General features: G+C 44.6%; 1 protein-coding gene across 1 annotated transcript in view; it reads left to right on the top strand.

Moving 5' to 3' along the window:
* Positions 1 to 465: 465 nt before the first annotated feature.
* The window catches only part of ASB18 (ankyrin repeat and SOCS box containing 18), a 75,781-nt gene continuing 55,424 nt past the window's right edge, over positions 466 to 20,822 (top strand). Inside the window, exon 1 of the mRNA XM_037850456.1 lies at positions 466 to 668. Coding sequence (XP_037706384.1) covers positions 466 to 668 — 203 coding nt within the window. The remainder of the gene's footprint in view (positions 669 to 20,822) is intronic.

Raw genomic sequence — 20,822 nt, 5'->3', positions numbered from 1 at the left:
AGATGACCAGACTCTCCTTTGAAATGAAATAAAAAGTGAGGTATATGGGGGTTGAATATTATAAAATGTCTCTCAAGAGAACAGAAGTTCCCAGCCCAGTCGCAGAAAAAGGTTCTCAATGTTTCAGAAGAGAGTCACACTTTTAATAAGAGAAGACCTTATTCAACAGGACATGTAAGAGTTTTCTTTTAAAATGCTGTCCCCTCTCCTTCCACACTCACAAATGTGTCTATGGCCCTGTCCTTAGAAGAAAGAGCAGGACTTAACTGACAACACCCCTGGAAAGATGAGCTCACATCTCCCTGGGTGGGGCGGGGGCAGCAGCTGGCTGGTGACCCTCCCCACTGCCTGTGACCGGAGCCAGTTCCTCTATTTATAGCAACACACACGCGTCCTCTTGGGGCCTGCTGCTAACTTTGGACTTGGTTTGGAAGAAGCACAGGCCAACACACAAACAACGTCGCCATGTCCGACTCGGATTGCCTTCCCGACCACCCGCTCAACTCCGATTTAGTGCAGCGGTTAAAGTCTGCCCTGGACGCTGGGGACGAGGAGAGCGTGGCAGACTTGATCTGCACCGGGGTCGGACACGTGGACGCCGTGATAGAGCTGTCCAACGACGACTGGATGAAGGACCCTTCGGCTCAGCTGTCCGCCGGGGTGCTCCTGGGTAACCGGAATGAATCTGTGGCTTGTGAAACTTAATCGCCCATCACGTGGCGTGACTGCATGGCTTGTGTTTCAAGGGTGGGCCATTCCTGGAGGTAGGAGGGCAAAAGGTTTGGAAACGGCAAATGATATGGTCTCAGATATCTGCTCTACATATATATGTCCCCATGCATGGGCATGTCACTGCTCCTTCTGTGTGTGGGTGTGTGTGGGCATGTGTGTGTATTGTGTGTGTGTGTGTGTGTGTGTGTGTGTGTGTGTGCATACAGAAGGCACCAGCAGGAGAGCGGAGGGCAGGCTGTTTGCTCCCAGGGATCCCTCTACTGAAGGTCTCAGTTCACTGCCCACAGTTTGGCTCCGTCCTTCCACTGAAGGCCTCAGCTCCTGGCTGGCAGCACCCACCTTCCCGCATGCCCCTTCAGAACCTTGCCTGCCACGTGTTTGCACCCAGACCCCGGCTGCCTTAGCCCTGAGAAGGAACTCAAAAACGGGGTGCTGGTCACTGGCCTTGGTGGGCAAGGCTCCCTAGCTGACTCTCAGCAGGGTGGATGCCCATGTGCTTCCACTGACGTTGTTGGGGTTAGTTTTTCTACAAAGAAATATTTGTTTCCATGTTCTGCCAAATCCGAACCCCTACTTTTTTTTTAATTGTTATTGAGATTGTTCACATACCATGCAATTATCCAAAGATTCAAAGTGTACAATCAGTTGCCCCTGGTACCCTCATACGGCTGTGCATCCAGCACCACAGTGTTCAATTTTTAGAACCTTTTCATTACTCCAGACAAGAAATAAAGCAAAAGACTAAAAAAAAAAAAAAAAAAAAAAAAAGGAAACTCAAATCTTCCCATATCCCTAACCAATCCCCCTCAATTGTTGACTCCTAGTGTTGGTATAGTACATTTGTTACTGTTTATGAAAGAACGTTGAAATACTACTAACTGTAGTATATAGTTTGCAATAGGTATATATTTTCTCTCTATATGCCCCTCTTATTAACTTCTAATTGTATTGTCATACATTTGTTCTGATTCATGGAAGAGATTTCTAGTATTTGTACAGTTGATCATGGACATTGCCCACCACAGGATTCAGTTTTATACATTCCCATCTTTTGACCTCCAACTTTCCTTCTGGTGACATATATGACTCTAAGCTTCCCCTTTCCACCTCATTCACACACCATTCGGCGCTGTTAGTTATTCTCACATCTTGCTACCAACACCTCTGTCCATTTCCAAGCATTTAAGTTCATCCTAGTTGAACATTCTGCTCATACTAAGCAACCACTCCCCATTCTTTAGCCTCGTCCTGTATCTTGGTACCTTATATTTCATGTCTATGAGTTTACATATTATAATTAGTTCCTATCAGTCAGACCCTGCAATATTTGTCCTTATGTGTCTGGCTTATTTCACTCAGTATATTGCCCTCAAGCGAACCCCTACTTTTTAATATTAGCAACAATTCCGTTATTTGTCCTTTCCTCTTTTCAATGCCTGTCTACTCACTGGCCACCAACAACTCAGAGCAAGAGAAAGGACCATCCCACCCCCAAATGTGTAAACTGTACAACTCTTTAACCGCCGTAATCAAACTACTTAAGAAACAACTGATTACTAATTGCTATTATTAAGGGTGTCAGCATTCCATGATTTTGCTGCTGATATGTTATATACAAGTCAAGATGCTACTTGAATTCTTGATTGAAATGGGAAAATAGTGGCATTATGTTGTGTTTGGGGTAATGGTATTTAAGCATCTGGAGGCAAGTTAAAGAAAGACTAATTGAGTTCTCGTGGAGTGAGCCCAGCCAGCCGCATGGCAGGTGAGGGCCGAGGGCAGCGAGCCCGGGATGGACATGTGCTCCAAGGGGCAAATGCAGTCGGCTCGCACAGCGTCTTGACTTCCCATCCAGCAGTGCTCCTGGAGGCTCAGCGACGGCACCCCGGTGTGCCTGGGCTGCCTCGGCCACCCCCGAAAGCCGGCCACGCTCCCCCAGGCGTGTCAGGGAGTCTCGCTCAGGACAAACCCAGCAGATGACCGTCAGGGGAGTGAGCCCAGCTCCTGCCTTGGAGGAATCCCATCCCAACACGGAGGCAAGCGTGTGCCCAGGCATGGCAGCCTCTCAGGCGTGTGGGGTGATGGGGAGGGCTGTAGACCACAGCGAGCAGACCCAAGTCCTTGCCTTGACCCCACCACAACCTGCATGACCTTGAACGTGTCGGTCCATCTCCCTGAGCCTCAAGGTCAGCATTTTTTAGAAAAGGGTTTGGTCTGGACCACATCTAAGGTTTTATCATAAATTGGACAAACTACGGTTCTAAGACAAAGGACTCGTGTTTAGGAGGAGATAACGAAGATCCCCGGCCTTCCCAGGTGTGGTGGCACCCCAGTGGGGGCCTGTGGAGATGGCACCCCACCTTCCAAGGGAAGACTCCAATGGCCAGCTTCAGACCAGGTGGGCAGGAGGGCTGCCATTCGGAAGGCTGGTCGGAAACCAGGTAGGACAAGCAGGAGTGTGGCTCAGGGCCAACCGTGTTCTGGTCCTTAGGGAGAATAAGTCCCCTAACCAGAGCATCTTAGAATTGGAACCGGCCTTACCTGGAGGCAAGGAGAGAGGAATCCACAACAACACTGGGAGTTCTTCTATTCAACAGAATTTCCCAAGGGCTGCCTTGGGGCAAGCTATCATCTCTCCCACTTTCCCAGCGTAGGAAACTGGGGCTCAGGGACGTTGCCTTACATGCCTATGTCCCACAGCCGGAGGCCATATAAACCCAGAGTTCCCTCTTCCCAGTGGCTGCACTCCCCAGGCGGGGCAGCGAGGCTCACATTTTCTCACTTATGTTTTCCTGACTTGCAGTCAAGGGCTCTGGCTTCCTACCCACCTAGAGACATTCTGAAGACCGAACCTTGAAAAAAAATGTCCCCATCGAAGCTGTGTACAACTCTTGGACTGGACATCACATACACACACACACACACACACACACACACATACACACACACACTTCGGTGTCTGGTTTCCAATAAATCAGCAAAAGAATTAAGAAAAAAAGACATGGATGAATAAGTGGGTGCACAGGTGGAGAATAAAAACAGATATGGGAGGCAAGAGGTCACCCACGACAGGGAAGGGATTAGAGAAGCGTCCCCGTCCCTCAGCCGCTCCGCTGTTTGGAGGAGGTGGGGGCAGGGAGACCCTGCTCGAAGCAAAATGAAATTAAACCTTTCTAAGTACTTATAAATCAGCACCTAATGACACGATCCCACCACCAGCCTGAGCATTGCTCTTATTACTTTGATTCACAAGCCAGGAAAAGATCTGGAATTATGCACAAATTATTGTCCCATCTTCTTAATTAACACTGATTGCAAAATTCTTGCTAAAGTCCTTGCTAACAGACTCAATTATGCGCTGCCTGAATTGATTCACCCAGATCAAGTGGAATTTATTAGAAATACACTTTCCTACAATAACATCAGATTATCTTTGAGTATAGTTAAATTATTTAGGAATAAAATGGTGCCAGCAGCAGCCCCTGCTTTAGATACAGAAAAATATCTCCCATCATCTAGAATTAAAATACGTCTTTGCTTCCTCCGAAACACACACCCTAGGCTCTTTTCTTTCCCAGAAGCAGGTTGAATCACACTGTGATGAGATGAGATGTGTGCCTTACAGCTAATGGTCCAGCTTCAAAGGCATATGGGCAGAAAGAAAAATCCTACAGGGTTGCGTCTCCGCTCCCCCCACCGCCAGTACGAGCCGTCGCTGCCTGGGCCACCCAGTGCAATTGCAATTAGACCAAATCAGGATATTTTCAGAATCAAAACTGAGAAACAGGCTAATAAAGAAATAATGTATGCTGATGACATACTTCTATTAGCATCAATCCCTACAACACTGGAGAGTTCTGAAAGAACAAAAAGAAATGAGGATAATAGGGAAGGGTCTTTTCTACCTTTCCAAGATGGCGATGGCTCCCTGCGATGGTTTGCACTACTTCTGAAATAAACATCCCGAAGGAATGCATTGAAAATGGGAAATGCACGATCTGTAGCCTGGTGTGCCCTTCCCAACCCAAGTTCCCATTGTCTTCTCACACCAAAGTCAGCAACTGGATATTGAACGGGGATGGGTCAGTCTTGTTCACTACAGCCTGGCACGTAGTAGGTGCGTAATAAATATTTATAGATGAAGTAGCATATGGGAGATGCTGTAAAAGTCTCCTGGGTTAGCCTTGAATGATGAACATGTTCTTGATGGGCTGTGATTTAAAGGAAGGGAATCCAAATGAAGGGGAAGAGTGAGAAAACACAGAGGCACACAGGGTCAGGGACTGAGCTGTGTACCAGTGTGTGTGGACATGTTCTTGTCTCGGTCCGCCTTCTGGACCCACTGCAGATAAGATCTTCTCAGATGGCACTTCAGTTAAGGTGTAGCCCAACTGAATCAGGTTGGATCCTAATCCTGATTACTGGAGTCCTTTATAGGCAGAGTGAGAGTCAGACAGAGAGAGAAGCCACGGGAACCAGCCAGAAGCCGGAAGTCAAGAGAACCCAGAGGAGACAGGAGAAGATGCCGCCATGTGCATCGACTGTGACGGAAAAGCCAAGAAACCCCAAAGATTGCCAGCAGTCAGCCGGAACAACCCGCCCCAGGAGGACGCGAGCCTTCTAGCCTCTGAAATTGTCAGCCAATAAATTCCTCCCGTTCAGCCAACCTAGTGACCTAGTGTGGTATTTGTTTCAGCAGCTGAGAAACTAAAACACAGGACATGTCCCGTTGTACAGGGAAGGGGGACCCAACTGGGAATGGGGGCCGAGAATCAGAGAAGCAGGAGGAAAATCCAAGCCAGTAAGTTGGCACTGATGTGTGTGAGGCCACAAATCCTAGGCACAGAGGTCTGCGATTATTTGGGCAGGCGATGAGAAGCCACTCAGCAGAGAAACGAGACAATGTAACTTGGAAAAAACACAAATCTCTTTTTATGTAGGTAGGAAGGACGGAGGTAGAGAGAGCAAGTAAGGAGTTATGGCAGAAGCTGCCAGCTGCCTACCTGCTCCCACTCTATCTCCACCTTCCATCCCAATTTCATCCAGCACTACAGTGTGCCCTGCCAGAAAAAGAAATGTATTTCCTGCCTCCCTTGAAGCTTGGGCTGACCTTACGCTAGTCAGCAATGAGCTTACCAGCAGATGGAAAATAACAGAAGAAAGAGTCAGAAAACTGGAAAACAGATCAATAGAGATCATCCAATCTGTAGAACAGAAAGTTAAAAATAAAATGAACAGGGACAGTGGGACAATATAAAAGGTCTATCAGGAATTGGAGCCCAAGAAGGAAAAGAGAGAAAAAGGGGCAGAAAATGTTTTGAAGAAATAATTACCAAAGTTCCCAAAATTGGTAGAAGGCATAAGTTTATAGAATCAGGAAGTCCAGCAAACTTTGAGTGGAGTAGATGTGAGAGAAAGGAGTCAAACACAGGCCTGGGTCCCTGAGCGCGAACTTACTGTTGCTGAGTCAAGTTTGCCTTGAGAATAAAGAGCAGGTTTTGTTGAAGCAAGGGCTGTGAATGGTGTGAAGGGAGGAGGTTGCACAGTTTCATATTAGCGAGTCAGTTGGGTAACCCTCCTCACGAACCTGCTGTGGCTCCCTACTGCCCACAGCAGGGGTTGGAAAACCATGGCCCCGGGACTGGGGGCCAGCTGCCTGTGTTTGTAAATAAAGTTTTATTGGAACATAGCCATGTTCATTTTTTAACATATTGTCTATGGCTGCTTTCACGTTATAACGGCAGAGCTAAGTAGTTGCCATTGAGACCATATGACCCAAAAAAACTTAAAATATTTATGATCAGTCCTTCGACGGAAAATATTTGACAACCTCTGGCCGACAGAGGAAAGTTCAAACTTCATAGCAGGGGTTCAAGGGCCTAAAAGGTGTGCCGTGTGTACACAGCTGGGGTCACCAGTCCTCAAAAGTGGGGTTCTGGGATGCACATCTCTGTGTCTACCATCAGGGCTGGGCCCCACCTCTCCTCAGAGCCCTGAATCCGTTCCTGCTGGTCCACAGCTCGGTTATTTCCTACCCAGATCCCGGCTCACACAGACTCCTCCACCTCACCATAGCACTGTCTGGTTCCCTGAATCCAGCTTCCCTTGTCCCTCGGGGCACAGCCCTGGGGCTAGTGACACCTGCCCCTGCTGCAGCCCAAGCTTCTCGGACATAGCACCCCCCCAGCAGTGGGTCAAGGGGAGAAAGACACTTAGGAGGAGACCCTCTGCTCGTGCCCTACCCCTCCCTCAGTGGCCCCCTCAGAGAGCCCTGTGTGTGGAAGCCTGTCCCATCACCACTGCCTGTCACTCTGACACCGTATTTGATGTGCCCCCATCATAATGCCTGTACTTCTACTAAGCAGTGACTTCATTCAACTTGCCAGGTAACAGTTGCCACATTTAGCTCTCCCACTAAGCAAATTAACACTCAGTGAAGGCAAAAATTTCTACCATTTCATCTCTGTATGCTTCTAGTGACTGAAAGATGTCCTGTACATGGTAGACTCAATAAACATGAATTGAATTGAGTTGAAATGAAGTGAAGTGAAGTGAAGTGAAGTGAAGTAAACTAAGGTGAAGCAGTTCTGCGTGATAAGGTTCAAAGTGTGAAAGTGCAGACAGGGTAAAGAAGGAAAGGGCGGGAAGCCGAGAACTGTACAATTCATCCCCATTGTCCATTCTCTCATCTGAAACACATTCGTCTCTTGGGTGTGAAGATGCCACACTCTCCTAGTTTCCTTCCTACCTCTGGCTCCTGCTTCTCAGTCTCATTTGCTAGAGATCTTCCTCATGTCCTGAACCAAAACTTGATCTTTCACCCTTTTTTCTCTCTCTTTCCCTCCATAGTATTATCTTTTAGACCAATGACCAGCAAACTTTTTCAGATAGTTAATATTTTAGGCTTTGCATGCCATTTGGCAAAAATACAACAATCAAAACATTTTCCCATAAATGTTTGTTAATGAATTCAAAATATAAAGAAAAATAATTTAGCAAAAATGTTTTTAATTCATATCTACTACTGAGAAGAATAAAATTCTCTTTTTTTTAAATGTTTCCTACCATCAAAAGTGATTTCATAGAAGCACAAACTATGTTTCTGGAGAATTAAATAATCATTGTATTTTGACTTTAGATTGTGATCCAGGCAGGAAAACAGGGAATCAAGTTGGAAAGTTAGGTTGGAGCAAAATTATGGTGTATTTTAAAAACTAAGTTGTCATATTTGGATGTGACTTTGTAGGCTGTGAGAGCTGTGAAAGTTCTCAGCTTTGAGAGGTTCATTACAATTGAAATGATGTCATTCAAAGAGTGGAAATTTCTTAGAATACTCTGCAGACTATTCTGTTTGCTCCTGAATGATACTTCTGGTGTTTTATGGTGATTTGATTATGATAGAACAATGCTTTATAGGCTGTAAAAACATACTGAATGAATAAAATGCAATATTATTGAAGAAAAAAAGAACCTGTACAGCCAAAGTGTTAGGAAGTTGTTGACATTTTAAATCAGCAAGGAAGGCAGATACAGTGGTGGAAAGTAAGGCCAATGTTCTCAGATAAATCAGGGTCTATCTTGCCAAGTGCTACATGAGGCCATCAAGAAGGGAGGATGGGCAATTTAAGAGCACAATGGGAGCATCTAAAAGATAGATTGACTTCAGCCAAAAAGGGGCATTGGGTAGACCAGCTGTCCCCATGAAGTCTCCCACAACTTCCCACTGAAATATCCATAATGTAGAAAATAAAACGATTCATAACTTCCAACAGAAATCAAGACTACCAAACAACCTAAATCTAGAACTTGGGAAGAACTGAAACTTGCTATAAGGCAAAAGAAATTTCTCATCAATAGAGTGACCTCTGGAAGGGACAGTTGCCAAGAGGAGACAATTAGAAATGAAAACAAATGCTTTAAAAAAAGAAAAAAACCTTCGAACAGTGCAAGCTGGAAATGGGAGTTTTTCTTCTATCACATTGATTCTGGGGACATCACTGGTCCCAGATTTTTCCCTAGGGCTGATGGGAACCTGCATAAACCTGTTAGAGAATGGGAAATGTACTTCAAAGTTCCTTCCAACTGTCTACCTTAGAAAGGTTTTCAGGCACTGAATAAAAGGACAGAGAAAGTTGCAAGAGAAATCACTCCTGCGTGCTAACCAGTACAGAATCTTGACAGGCTGCATCTTATTCGAGAAAGAATAAAGAGGAAACAACAGCCTCGGCACAAGGTACAGGACAAAGCATTGCAGAACAAAGAAAACGGACTGGCGGCTGGAAACTCAAAACAGGAATACATGGCACAAAATGATCTGTGGCCACTGCTCAGTGCAGCAGAAAGTTACTTTATATCCTTAAGGGAACAGAAGAAGAAATGCTTCTTCCTAGAAGCAGTCATAAGAAGGCAAGGCACTCAGGGACAAAGATATAGATGAGGAGATGGATGTGATGGAAAAGGAGTGCAAGGAAACCAAAATAAAGTGGCATTTTGTTTTAAAGGACCACACCGGAGGCAGTAAAGAGCAAAGCTGATGTGAAAAATTGAATATTTGGTATAGAAGACTCACCTGATACACTTTCCAAGAATACAGGAGGTGTGGAGGACACAAAAATTTGACACAGTAAAAATGAAGGAAGATAAGATATGAAGGAGAGATGATTACAAAGGAAAAAAGAAATAAACAGAGATATAAAGAAGAAAATCTTTGGTTCACTGGAGAAAGACTTACTCACACCGATTAAAAGAGAAGATTCCCAGTAAAGTCAATGGGAGGAAAAAAAAAAAACCCACATCTGGACATAACCAGATGGTAAAGTTAAGAAAAAATCCAAGAATCCAGTACACAAAACCAGGCTGCCTAGAAAGATTCACGCTCCTCTTAATGAGGAAGAGGCTGCACCTAAAATTTCGTGTCCTAATTGTAATAGGAAATTCCGTCAACTGGCCATGTCATCATTTATTAAATCATTCTAATAGAGTTGGGCCCTGAATTCATTTTTGTTTTTTCTGTTGTTAATCACCCCATAAGGAATGGAACATCTTTGTACAGAGATTTTCTGTGCATTTCCTAACATTTCCTTATAATAGATCCCTGCAAGTAGAATTTCTGGAAAAAGGGGAACACATTTTTTAAAGTGCTTAATAAATATCTGCAACATCTATAGAGAGATTTTTCCTCTTTGTCCTTCCACCCATAAGCTAGGAGAACATCTGTTTCACTAAACTCTTCCAGAGCTTGGTGTTTAAAAAATCTTTCCCAGTTTGGTAGGCAAAAAAAAAAAAAAAAAAGAAGTCTCTTGTTATTTCAACTTGCAGTTTAAGTTAGTAAAATTGAACATTACGTATATTTAATAAGTCATTTATATTTCTTCAAATGTTTTTTGCCTATTTTTCTGTTGGAAGTTCAAAATTCTAATTGTTTGCCAATTAAAAGAATAAGTACAATGAACTTTAAATCCATCGGCCAAAACTGACCTCACTTTGCTCTGTTCAGGGTTGCCATGCAACCAAAAAGGTCCAGCAGGAAACCTCCCTCCTCAACCTCAGGATATATAAAGTTGTCCTTTCTGGATGGGATATAAAAGATGGGAGACATAACGAGCAGACAGAACCAACTTCAAGGGATAAGTATTTTGCTCCCTGTGTGAGATTCATAAAAAAACAATCAATCTGAAACATGCAATTTGTCTCAAGAGGCAGGAGCTGCAATTTTATCATGTAATTAAATCCCCATGACAGTTGTAAAGAACTTGCACCCCCTTTATCAGGGAAAGCGTCAATGACATGCTTTCCAGCCATGCCCCAGAGGCCATAAATGTCCTTCCAGGGCTACTTTCTCAAGGCTGAGAGTGCCAAGTTTTGGGCCACTCTGTTTTAAACTTAACCAGGGTGCATCGTTGCTCTCTAGGGCAACTTTGTTTCTGAGCTTCCAAAACAGCTCTTCTGGGCTATCAGTGAAAGCAGCACTTGACCTTTGGATAAGATGACATTGATAATGAGAAGTGACTTTGCTGTTTTGCGTTATCTTTTCTGGGCTCAGTAGCCATGTCGGGAACATAAGTTAGTGAGGTGGCTTTTTTTTTGTGTTGTGTTCTTCCTCATGATGGGAATGAGATTTCTTAATAATGTGAAATCAGTGCAGACAATTTAAGTCATTATTAATAGATACACTTGATCTGAGGAAGTAAAATGTTTTAATGTTTTGTTAAATGAAGTGTGCTATTCTAACACTGTTATTCCGGGAGAAGGTTAAAGTACTCTAGCATTTTCGATATTAGTATCTGTGTGATTAATGCTGGGGTGTGTGTGAAGGTTCTGGAACTCTCAAAAGCACCTTAGATACCTGGACCCCTGTTGTTTTTTTTTTTTTTTAATTAAATTCAGTTTTATTGAAATACATTCACACACCATACAATCATCCATGGTATACAATCCACTGTCCACAGTATGATAACATAGTTATGTGTTCATCACCACAATCTATCTCTGAACATTTTCCTTACATCAGAAAGAACCAGAACAAGAATAAAAAATAAAAGTGAAAAAAGAACACCCAAATCATCCCCCCATCCCACCCCATTTGTCCTTTAGTTTTTATTCCCATTTTTCTACTCATCCATACACTAGATAAAGGGGGTGTGATCCACAAGGTCTTCACAATCACACTGCTGGACCCCTGTTGGTTTTAATATTAAAAAAAATACTGCAAAGGGGGATGGACTTTAGAAGTTAAATAGGGAGACTGAGGGCATAAAAGTGTGTGGAAGTAACTCTATGGGAAGAACTGGGATTAATGTGTCCACTGACACAAATCCTAGTATCCTAGGCTCCCACTGGATTTTGTCCTCAGCCACTTCCAGAAACTTCCAGAATTCATCTAGGAAGGACAACATTGAATAAGATAATGATACCCATGGTCATATGTGAGAGAGGACACAGAGTCCTATGATGTCCACAAGGATGTGACTTCCTGCCCTATTTTGTCCATTTACTTCAATGCTTGACCTTAGAAAGAAATTAGACATTTGCCCAATGGCCTAGGAAAAAATCTGCACATTTATCTTTCCCCAAGAACACAAGAAGCAGCAGTGGCATCCTGCAGTCTCGGAAACTCTATCTTGTGACCTGAACACATGGGAAGTTGCTGCTGAGCGCTAACAGTCTGACCCTGTAATAAAAATCTGCCTGCCCCACATTTCAAGCTCAGCTGGATGATTCCACAGTGCACCAGCAGAGCTAATCCTCAGATGCTTCTGAGGAAAAGAAAGCCATTTGTCAATTTAATGACAGGAAGCAAAGATCCTGGTATTATATGAAAATAATAATTACCATTCCAACACTATCATTTGTATATCCCATTATAATTTCAAGGTGATTTTACTTTTTCATCCCGTTGGATTCAGAGGTAAAAACTCACTCTCGTTAGCTACCTTTGCTAGAAAACTCAGTTATGAAGAACTGGTTTTTGTACATCCTGAAAACAAAACATTAAATCATTTTTCTAATGTAAGTACCAAAACTATTTTATATTCAAATTCAATCAACTTCCTGACTAGTTATCAGAGAAATTTAGTCTATTCGCTCAACCAGACAGAGAAAACTTGGTTATTCTCTCCTGCTTGGATTTTTGTCTCCCTTTTCCTAAGTCCACTCCACACTCTGCAATAAAAACCACAGCAATTAAATTTGTTTAGTACTCTGCCGTGACCCATCTATGAAAATGTGTCCTCCATCGTATAAGTACCATTTGATAGTTTATCTGAAGAACTTAAAATATGAAATGTCATCTGAAGAATTAAAAGTATGAAATGTATTGATTTGGAGACTTTGTTCAGAAGAATTTCCTTGACCAACCCCTGGAGCAGAAGCTGAAACCCTGTGGGGCTGGAGACAGGATGGGACCACACTGAGAGGGAGAGGGGGATGCTGTTAACTGTTGCACCGAGAGAGAGGAAGCAGAGATGGAGGAGAGATGAAATAAGACTGTGCAGAAGGACGGGCTTAGCTGGGAATGTCAACCAGAGTGCCTGCCTCTGGCCTCTCACATATGGCAGCTTTGGTCAAGGTTGTCAACTTCTGCACGGTGGTTCAGAGCTTCGGTGGCAAGCATTCTAGCAAATGAGACTGAAGCCCCAAAGCCTTTTATGACCAGTCTCAGAAGTCACATAGCATCATTTGCACTATACTCACTGGCTGAGGTGTCCCAAGACCACACATCGAAAAAGGTTGGTGGTCCACCAACCCCACACCACCATGGAAAGAGCATCAAATATTTGTGGTCATGTTTAAAACCACCACAAGGAACTTGAAGCATGGAGAGAACCTCAATAAACTTTATGCACTGAAGCTTCATTGTCTAAAATATTTTTTTCTGATTTTACATGCAACGAGCATTCATTTTTTAAAAGAAAAGAAAACCATGGAAAGATATAAAGAAGTGCATTCATTATTTCAGCAGGCAAGCTGTGTACCTGGATCTGAGCCAGCAGTTAGAGATAGAACTTCAGGTAAGCCATAGCTCCTGCCTGCGGAGGGTTGACAGTCTACTAAATCACCGATGATCACACCTTCAGGAAACAACCACTGCTGATACGCTGGTGCAGTGCTTCCCAATTTGCATAAAACAAATTGAGATTACCTGTAAAAAAAAGTTTAGAAAAAAGAGTGCAAACTGCAATAGACTTCTTCGTGTCTTCAGTATAATTTCCAAACTGCCTAAATGGTGACATTTAGGGGCCAGCTTGAAAACAGACAAACCAAGTGAGGAAAATTAAATGTGCAAAACTTGGGCACTAGAGGGGAGGCAGGGAAGAAGGTACAGAGCCTCACAGCTGAGGTCAAGGGACACAGACTCTCAGGACCCTGGGGAGGACTCCAGCTTCCACAAAGCCAAGGATCCCACGTGTAAGGGAAACTTACCTGACTCCTAACTGGCACAAGTTCCTTCAGACAGATACTCTTTGGATGCTTTGAAATAACCTCAATTTGCTGCATTTATGCCACCTAAATTTGGACATAAACATCAATGCAACCATAGCACCATTAACTACAGAGCTTAAAAACAAGAAAGAGAACTCTCTCGTGCCAGGAACAAGGGAACTCATAGCAGTCAGTGGCAAATGAAGCCACATGATTTAATGATAAGAACCACTGGAGACATGGGCATCTTAGGGCCAGTTAATGTCAGCTTGGGGTACTGACTGGATCAGCCCACTGTCCCAGCTAGTCGAGATCTTTCTGAATGTAGATTGTTCCATGTTCCATGTCTTCTGTCAATTTGATAAGCCACTAATAAGTATATTGCCCAGGATCCGGCTGAAGACAGGGATGCTCAACCTTGGCTGACATCAGAAGCACCTGGGGAGTTTTTAACAGTCCCACTGGCTGGGCTGTACCCTCACCCAATGCACCAGAATCATCTCCCACAGTGGGATACAGACATCACTCATCTGTTTTTTGTTTGTTTGTTTGTTTTTGTTTTGAAAGCTCCCTAAATGATTCAATTTTGCAGCCATGGTTGAAAACCACTGCTTTAGAGGTATCATGTATATTAATTCTCCAGTTTGCATTATTTATCTAGTTTCCTAATACTCTTTTTTTCATCTTCTCCAAAAGTTATCATAAAAACTGCCATTGCAGGTTGGAAAACACACACCTGACGTCTACATCCCCTCTGCATATGAATGAAATAACCATGTCACAAAAGAAAATTTCTTTAATCTGCCCTGACTTGTTCCTAGTGACCCACACAGCTCCAAAATTCCCACTCCCTTTTTGAAATATTCCGGAAACATCTTTTGCATAATCCATTTAGGGATCTTGCCCAGGACTGGTGTCAATTTCACTAGTATGAGAAATCCTAGTTTTTTTCCTATTTGAAAACCAAAACTTTAGTCTTCTGGTCCTTCTTGTTTTATCAAAATTCCTCGAGGGTTTTGACAACTGCTCAGCAACCTTCTTGGAAGAAGTAGAGTCTTCATATGGACTGAAGTAAGCAGAGAGGATAAGACTTGAGTTGCAGCTTGAAGGCTATGGATTGGCTTTGACTAAGCTGAGAAGCGTGGGTACAACAAAAATGAGGCAAAAATGTCCTGACCCAGGAAGGTTATGGTTGGGCAGAACTGGTATGCAGCAAGCAAGAAGAAGCCAAGAGTAGCAGGTCAGGAAGCAGTTTGTTCACATAACTAAAGAACGTAATTCAGCTGGTGGGAAGGAAGACAAAAGAACTCTTGTCATAGGGTCTTCTGTCATTGCTCTTTCCTGTGTGATTCTTGAGGGCAGGGGATATATTTTTTGTCTCTGCACCCTCGACACCTAACAACACATCCTAAATCACAACAAGCATTCCATAAATGCTTATTTAATAAATAGATGAATGAATGGATCGAATGGATTGTGGTTGCTGTTGTTGTGTTCATAGAATAGTCACACATACAGCTATTCTTGATCTTAAAAAAGAAAAAGACAGCTCTCTGCCATGCTCAGGAAGTCTTGCACATGTCCTACTTATGAAACCAATGCTATCTACCAGGAGCTATTTTTAAAGTTCTGACAAAGAAGCAAGCCTACTTCTTGACTAATAACTCTCTGCCCACTGAAATTAGGCTGGGGTATTTAGGGAGCAGTTGACAAATAGCCCTTGGAAAGCTAAACTTAGCACAGAATGATGTGTGGAATGGCTTTTGTCCCTGGACTTCCCTCCAGTAGTCCACCCCTTTTAAAAATAAATAATGAGAAATTATATCAGGTTCTAAAGAATTCTCCAGTTTAAAGTGAAATATAAGCATTTATAATAGTGCATGAATAAATCCTTCACAAATTTTTCTAACTACAATCAATCTGAGAAAAATAAGGCGGCAAATGGCTATACATACAGAAAGGAACTATCCAGAGAGCCTAGTAGTGCTAATGAAATGAATAGAACAAGTACAGAATATTTAAAGAAGAGAGAGGCAGGGAGTGCAGATGGGAGAGCAGCTCACGGTTTTATTCCAGTGTGCTTTGATATAAGGAATGGTCTCCATAGTGGCTGTTCATCATTTGATATATTCAAGTGCCTTTTATATTCAATTAAGGCTGTAAGTGCCCCGAGAACTGGGTGTTCTAGGCACATGGTAGGCCTGTCAGAAATTTCTGCTCTTCCCTTTGATGACAGAAATGTTATCTTAGCTGCTGATGATGTTGACAAGGGAGATAAACTTTAAAACATGTGAAATGAGGTTTTAAAGAGACCTCCTGGAACATGCTAACAGCCGAAGTTTTCTTATGAAGCTTGGCAAGGGGCAGTGAAGGCCAACAGATCTGAGGCAGAAGCCCCTGCCCCCGCCCCAGCATCTGGGCCCCTGCCCAGGGCAGCCAAGAGCCCCTGTTCTTCCCTCGGGGAAAAGGTAGCAGGTGGCAGAGTAGAAGGAGAACCACGGGGAAATTTCAATATGGTTGAGCAAATTTCAAAGAGACCAATTGTTCATTCTTTCAAGCCTTTTCACTGAGGACCCATCGTGTGTGAAACACTGCACTAGGCACGGAGATTAAGGCACACCCCTGCCCCCGAGGAGCTCATGGTCAAGAGGGGGACACTGACAAGAAGCCAGCAGTCACTGTGCAGAGTGCTGTGTGTCCCTGTCAGACTTAATCAAGGCCTTCTATGAGCTCAGACATCGGGACCAGTCACGGAGGTTAAGAGGCTCATGGACACACCATGTCTAAGTTGAGTCTTGAAGAATGAGCCAGCCAGGTGACAAGGGAAAAATAAGAATTCCAGCAGAAGAGAAGCATGTGCAGCCACCTGGAGGCCTGAGGGACCAGGGCCCATTAGGTACCACAGATCCTGAGGCCAAGGTGTGGCGTGCTCAGAAGACGGCCATGGTGGACGTGGTAGGAGGATCTTGGACTCAGGTGAAGGTGTTTGGGTGGAGAAACCTTGAGAAGGTTCCCTCATCTGAGTCCCAGTTACCTCATCTGCAAATGGAGCTCAGGCTGCTGAGTTTCCCATGGTTGCCATGACAACAGACCACAAACCAGATGACTCAAAACAGAAATGGACTCTCTCGCAGATTTGGAGACTAGAAGTCTGAAATCAAAGTGTCAGCAGGGCCCTGCTCCCTCTGGGGATGTCTGAGAAAAGCCTTCCTTGCCTCTTCCAGCTTCCAGCGATGACCACCTTAGCTGGGCAGCATCAGGCCCATCTCTGCCTGTGGGTTCTCATGGCCGAGCTCCCCCCTTGTCTGACTTTGACTGTGTCCAAATGGCCTCTTCTTATAAGGAAACCAGTCATATTGGATTAGGGCCTACCCTAATCCAATATTGCCTCATCCTAACTAATCACATCATCAAAGACCCTATTTCCATCTCAGGTCACCTTGATGGGACTGGGGGTTGGTTAGGACTTGAATTTATGTTTTGTGGAGACACAATTCAACCCAGAGCAGGGGTTTCCCAGGACACAGAACACTTCCAGTATATGCTTAGGGGACAGTGGCTTCCCACCACAGCTCGCCCTTGTCCCCTGAGAACTAAGCCCAGTGGCCCCTTCCACACCCTCTGAGCTGAGCCTCAGTCCCTCACCAAATGACCCACGAAGACCAGCCCACGGTCCCCAAGGCAGCAGGCTTGGCCCATATGCAGGTCACCTCCCTGGGGCTGTCCATCACCAGGACGAGCCCTGCAGCTTTCGAGACACAGTCAGCACCACTGTGTGTCAGCCTGTGTGACTGTGGACAGTCTGCACACTTACCTTTATGCCTGTAGATCAAGTATATGACCAGGGTAAAAATATATCTATTTTGAATTATAAATGCATGCCATGTCCCCTCCTCACTTTACTGCAACCTCTTCTAAGGAAGTTGGTGCATATTTTGCTGGGCTCCCCTTTGTTGTAGAAAATCTAGGCAAAAAGGGCTGTCTTAGTTTCCCAGCTGCTATGACAAATACCACACAACAGGTTGGCTCAACTAATAGGAATTTATTGGCTCCCAGTTTCAGAGGCTAGAAGGTTTGCTTCCTCCCAGGGTCGGTAGCATTCTGGCTGGCCAGCGATCCTTGGGTTCCTTGGCTTTCCTGTCACATGGCAAAGTCCTTCCTTTCTCTTCCGGGTTCTGTTGGCCTCTAGCTGCTTCCTGTGGCTGCTCGTCTGTGTCCAATTTCCTTTGCTTATGAGGACTTCAGCCCTATCGGATTCATTTTGGACACACCTTAAATAATAACATCTTCAAAGGTCTTCTTTACACTGACAGGACCAGGGTCTGGGGCCTGACCATGTCTTTTTGTAGGGGGTGGGATTCAGTCCTCAATAGGGGCAACCCATGGGCCACATGACTTTTCAAAACAAAGAGTCTGTTCAGGCTGGAGGCCAATAGCTGTAGGGCTCAGAGAGAGGAGGGCAAGTGGCCAGGAGCTTTTGCATGTAGAGAAGGTATGGAGCTTTGTCCGGCGCTTTCTCCGCCTCGCCTCGAGTCCTCGGTCGGCCGGCGATGGGGACCAGAGAGATAAGGGGAGAGAGGGTGCGGACAATGTCTTACCCGACGCACTCGTGATCACTCTGGACTCGCAGCAGTGAAGCAGATAAACTTTTAATGGGACTAGGCAATCATCATCTTTACAGGTTCCGCCCGGGGCAAGACGCCTCGGGGGAGAACAACCTCGATGCGGCCGTCAGGTACGGCTCCTTGTGGGCTGTCTCCCCGAGCTTTGCCCGGGAACTTTCTTATAAACCTTGCGTGTATCCAATGGGCTAACGCCACGCACACAAGCATGATTGGTGAATACAGCGGGTGGTTACATACATCAGAAGCCGGAAGCAGGATGTGGGCGCCATCTTGGCACCACTCGATGGGCGGGGGGACTTTGGAGCAGGTTTACAGCGCATGCGCTATGCCCGTCCCGGGAGACGGCTCTCCACAGAGCTTTACCTGGGGAAAGAGGATTCTTAAACAGTCAGTCTGTGGTGAAGGATGTACTGCCCCAGTGAGCCTATTGCTTGACTTCCAGTCGTCTTTCCTGTTGTCCCTACACAGTTGTTGTTTGATTGCAACACCACGCAGAGATGGACCACAGCTTCAACAGCTGGCCGCTGTTACTCACACCTCCCTCAGAGAGTCTCTGCCGCGAGCTCACCTGGACTTGTGCCCACTGTGCTTCCCCTCTGCCCTTCCAGGCGATGCCCTGCTGCCCCTCTTTCCCTCCCTCCAGCCTCCGGTCACACACTGTTGACTGTAACTCACACAGACAGGGGAAAGGACCCTGTAGCCTGACCATACAGTCCCCTTCCAACTTCCTGGCCAAGGGCAAAGAATTAGAAAGAAAATATGGAAATTGTTGGTTATCTATGTTACAAGAAAATAATAGCTTATTAATTTTTATGTTATAAAATGAAGCCCTGAACCGAACTTAGTAACTACTAAGTTACTAACAAAGAGCTGCTGCCATTCATAAAAATAAAATTTTGAGGCACTGAGCAGTTTCAGCCAGAGATGCTCATTTTGGGATTGGCTCTGAACAACTGGAAGAAACCCACAGGCCACGAGGACCCCAGATGGTGTCTTTGGGTGTTCCTGGTATGTTCCTGTGGAGTCTCCAACCAAGGGCATTGACACAGCCTGGTCATCACTGCAATCAGCTGGCGCTCCCTCGCATAGCCTTGGGGCTGCCACCGCTCCCAGAACACACCCACCATTCTGCATGGTAGCAGAAAAAGTGGATGGGACCCAGAACAAGAAGATACACTACAAAGCAACAAAGAGAAGACTGGCCAGTTTTAGATAGTAATTATTTCTTAATAAGAATTAGGTGATTCACTGGGGCACTTTGGCCAAGTTTCTTAAGCTCTAGACCAGGGATCAACTTTTTGCAGAAAGGGTGGGATAGGGAATATTTCCAGGTCTGTGGGCCATAGGGTCCCTACTGCAACAACTCAACTCTGCCATTGTGGTGAAAACAGCCATAGATGATATGTCAATGAATAAGCAGGGTGGAGTCCCAACAAACTTTATTCCAGACACTGAGATTTGAATTTTATGTAATTTCTACATATGTGTCACAAAACATTATTCTTCTTTTGATTTTTTCCCCAACCATTTAAAAGCATAAAAACAATTCTCAGCTTGCTGGCCATACAAGAACTGGGAGTGGAGGGCACTGACAAGAAAGAGCTGACGTCCTTTCAGTTCTAATGTCCTAAGAGTAGAGCTCTAACATCCTAAAAGTAGGTACAGCATCCTAGCAGTAGATTCCACTAACACCAGGACCGCCTTTAGTCAGGGAGAGGCCAAATTCTGGGCAGCACAGAAGCATCTCTGGAAACTGGCTCCCAACAATGCTGGCCCAGGTTTAAGCAGGCCCCATTGATGCAGCTGGAAACTGGGTGGCCTGGCACAGTGCACCAAGAATGGACCCTGGAAGCAACACACATGGGTTCCTACCCCAGCTTAGCAGCCACCAGCCCAGCAACCTCTGCTGTGCTACTTCCTTCACATGGTTGTTATCAGGAGTGTATTCGTAAGGGTTCTGCAGAGAGATACCGCCAACAGGATAGGTATAGATATAGATATAGATTAGATATGGATGTGGATGTGGATGTGGATATAGATACAGATACAGATATAGATATAGATACATAGATATATATAATGAGATTTATTATAGGAATTGTCTCATGTGACCATGGGATTTGGCTAGTCTACATTCCATAGGGCAGGCCACAAGTTGGAAACTCCAATGAAGATTTCAATGAATTCCCCAGGAGAAGCTGACTGGCTGAAATAGAGAAATTCTTTCAACTGCTGAAATCCTCAGTTCTCCATTTAAGGCCTTCAACTGATTGGATGAGATGCCTCTCATTCCTGAAGGCAGTCTCCTTTGTTAATTGTAGATGTAATCAGCCATAGATGCAATCAACTGATTAATGATGTAATCCATGAAGTATCCTCACAGTGACAATCAGGCCAGTGTTTGATCAAACAACTGGAAACCACAAGCTAGCCAAGTTGGTACACAAAGTGTGTTAACCATCATAGTTCCCCCCTTGTCAACTTGGCACCCATATACATCTCCTTAAACCATACTTAAACTCTAAATAAAAACAATAACCATCA

Source organism: Choloepus didactylus, chromosome 9 (genome assembly GCF_015220235.1).
Source record: "Choloepus didactylus isolate mChoDid1 chromosome 9, mChoDid1.pri, whole genome shotgun sequence".
Classification (NCBI taxonomy): domain Eukaryota; kingdom Metazoa; phylum Chordata; class Mammalia; order Pilosa; family Megalonychidae; genus Choloepus; species Choloepus didactylus.
Note: the sequence above shows the minus strand (reverse complement) of the source record. Positions and strands in the feature narration are given on the sequence as shown.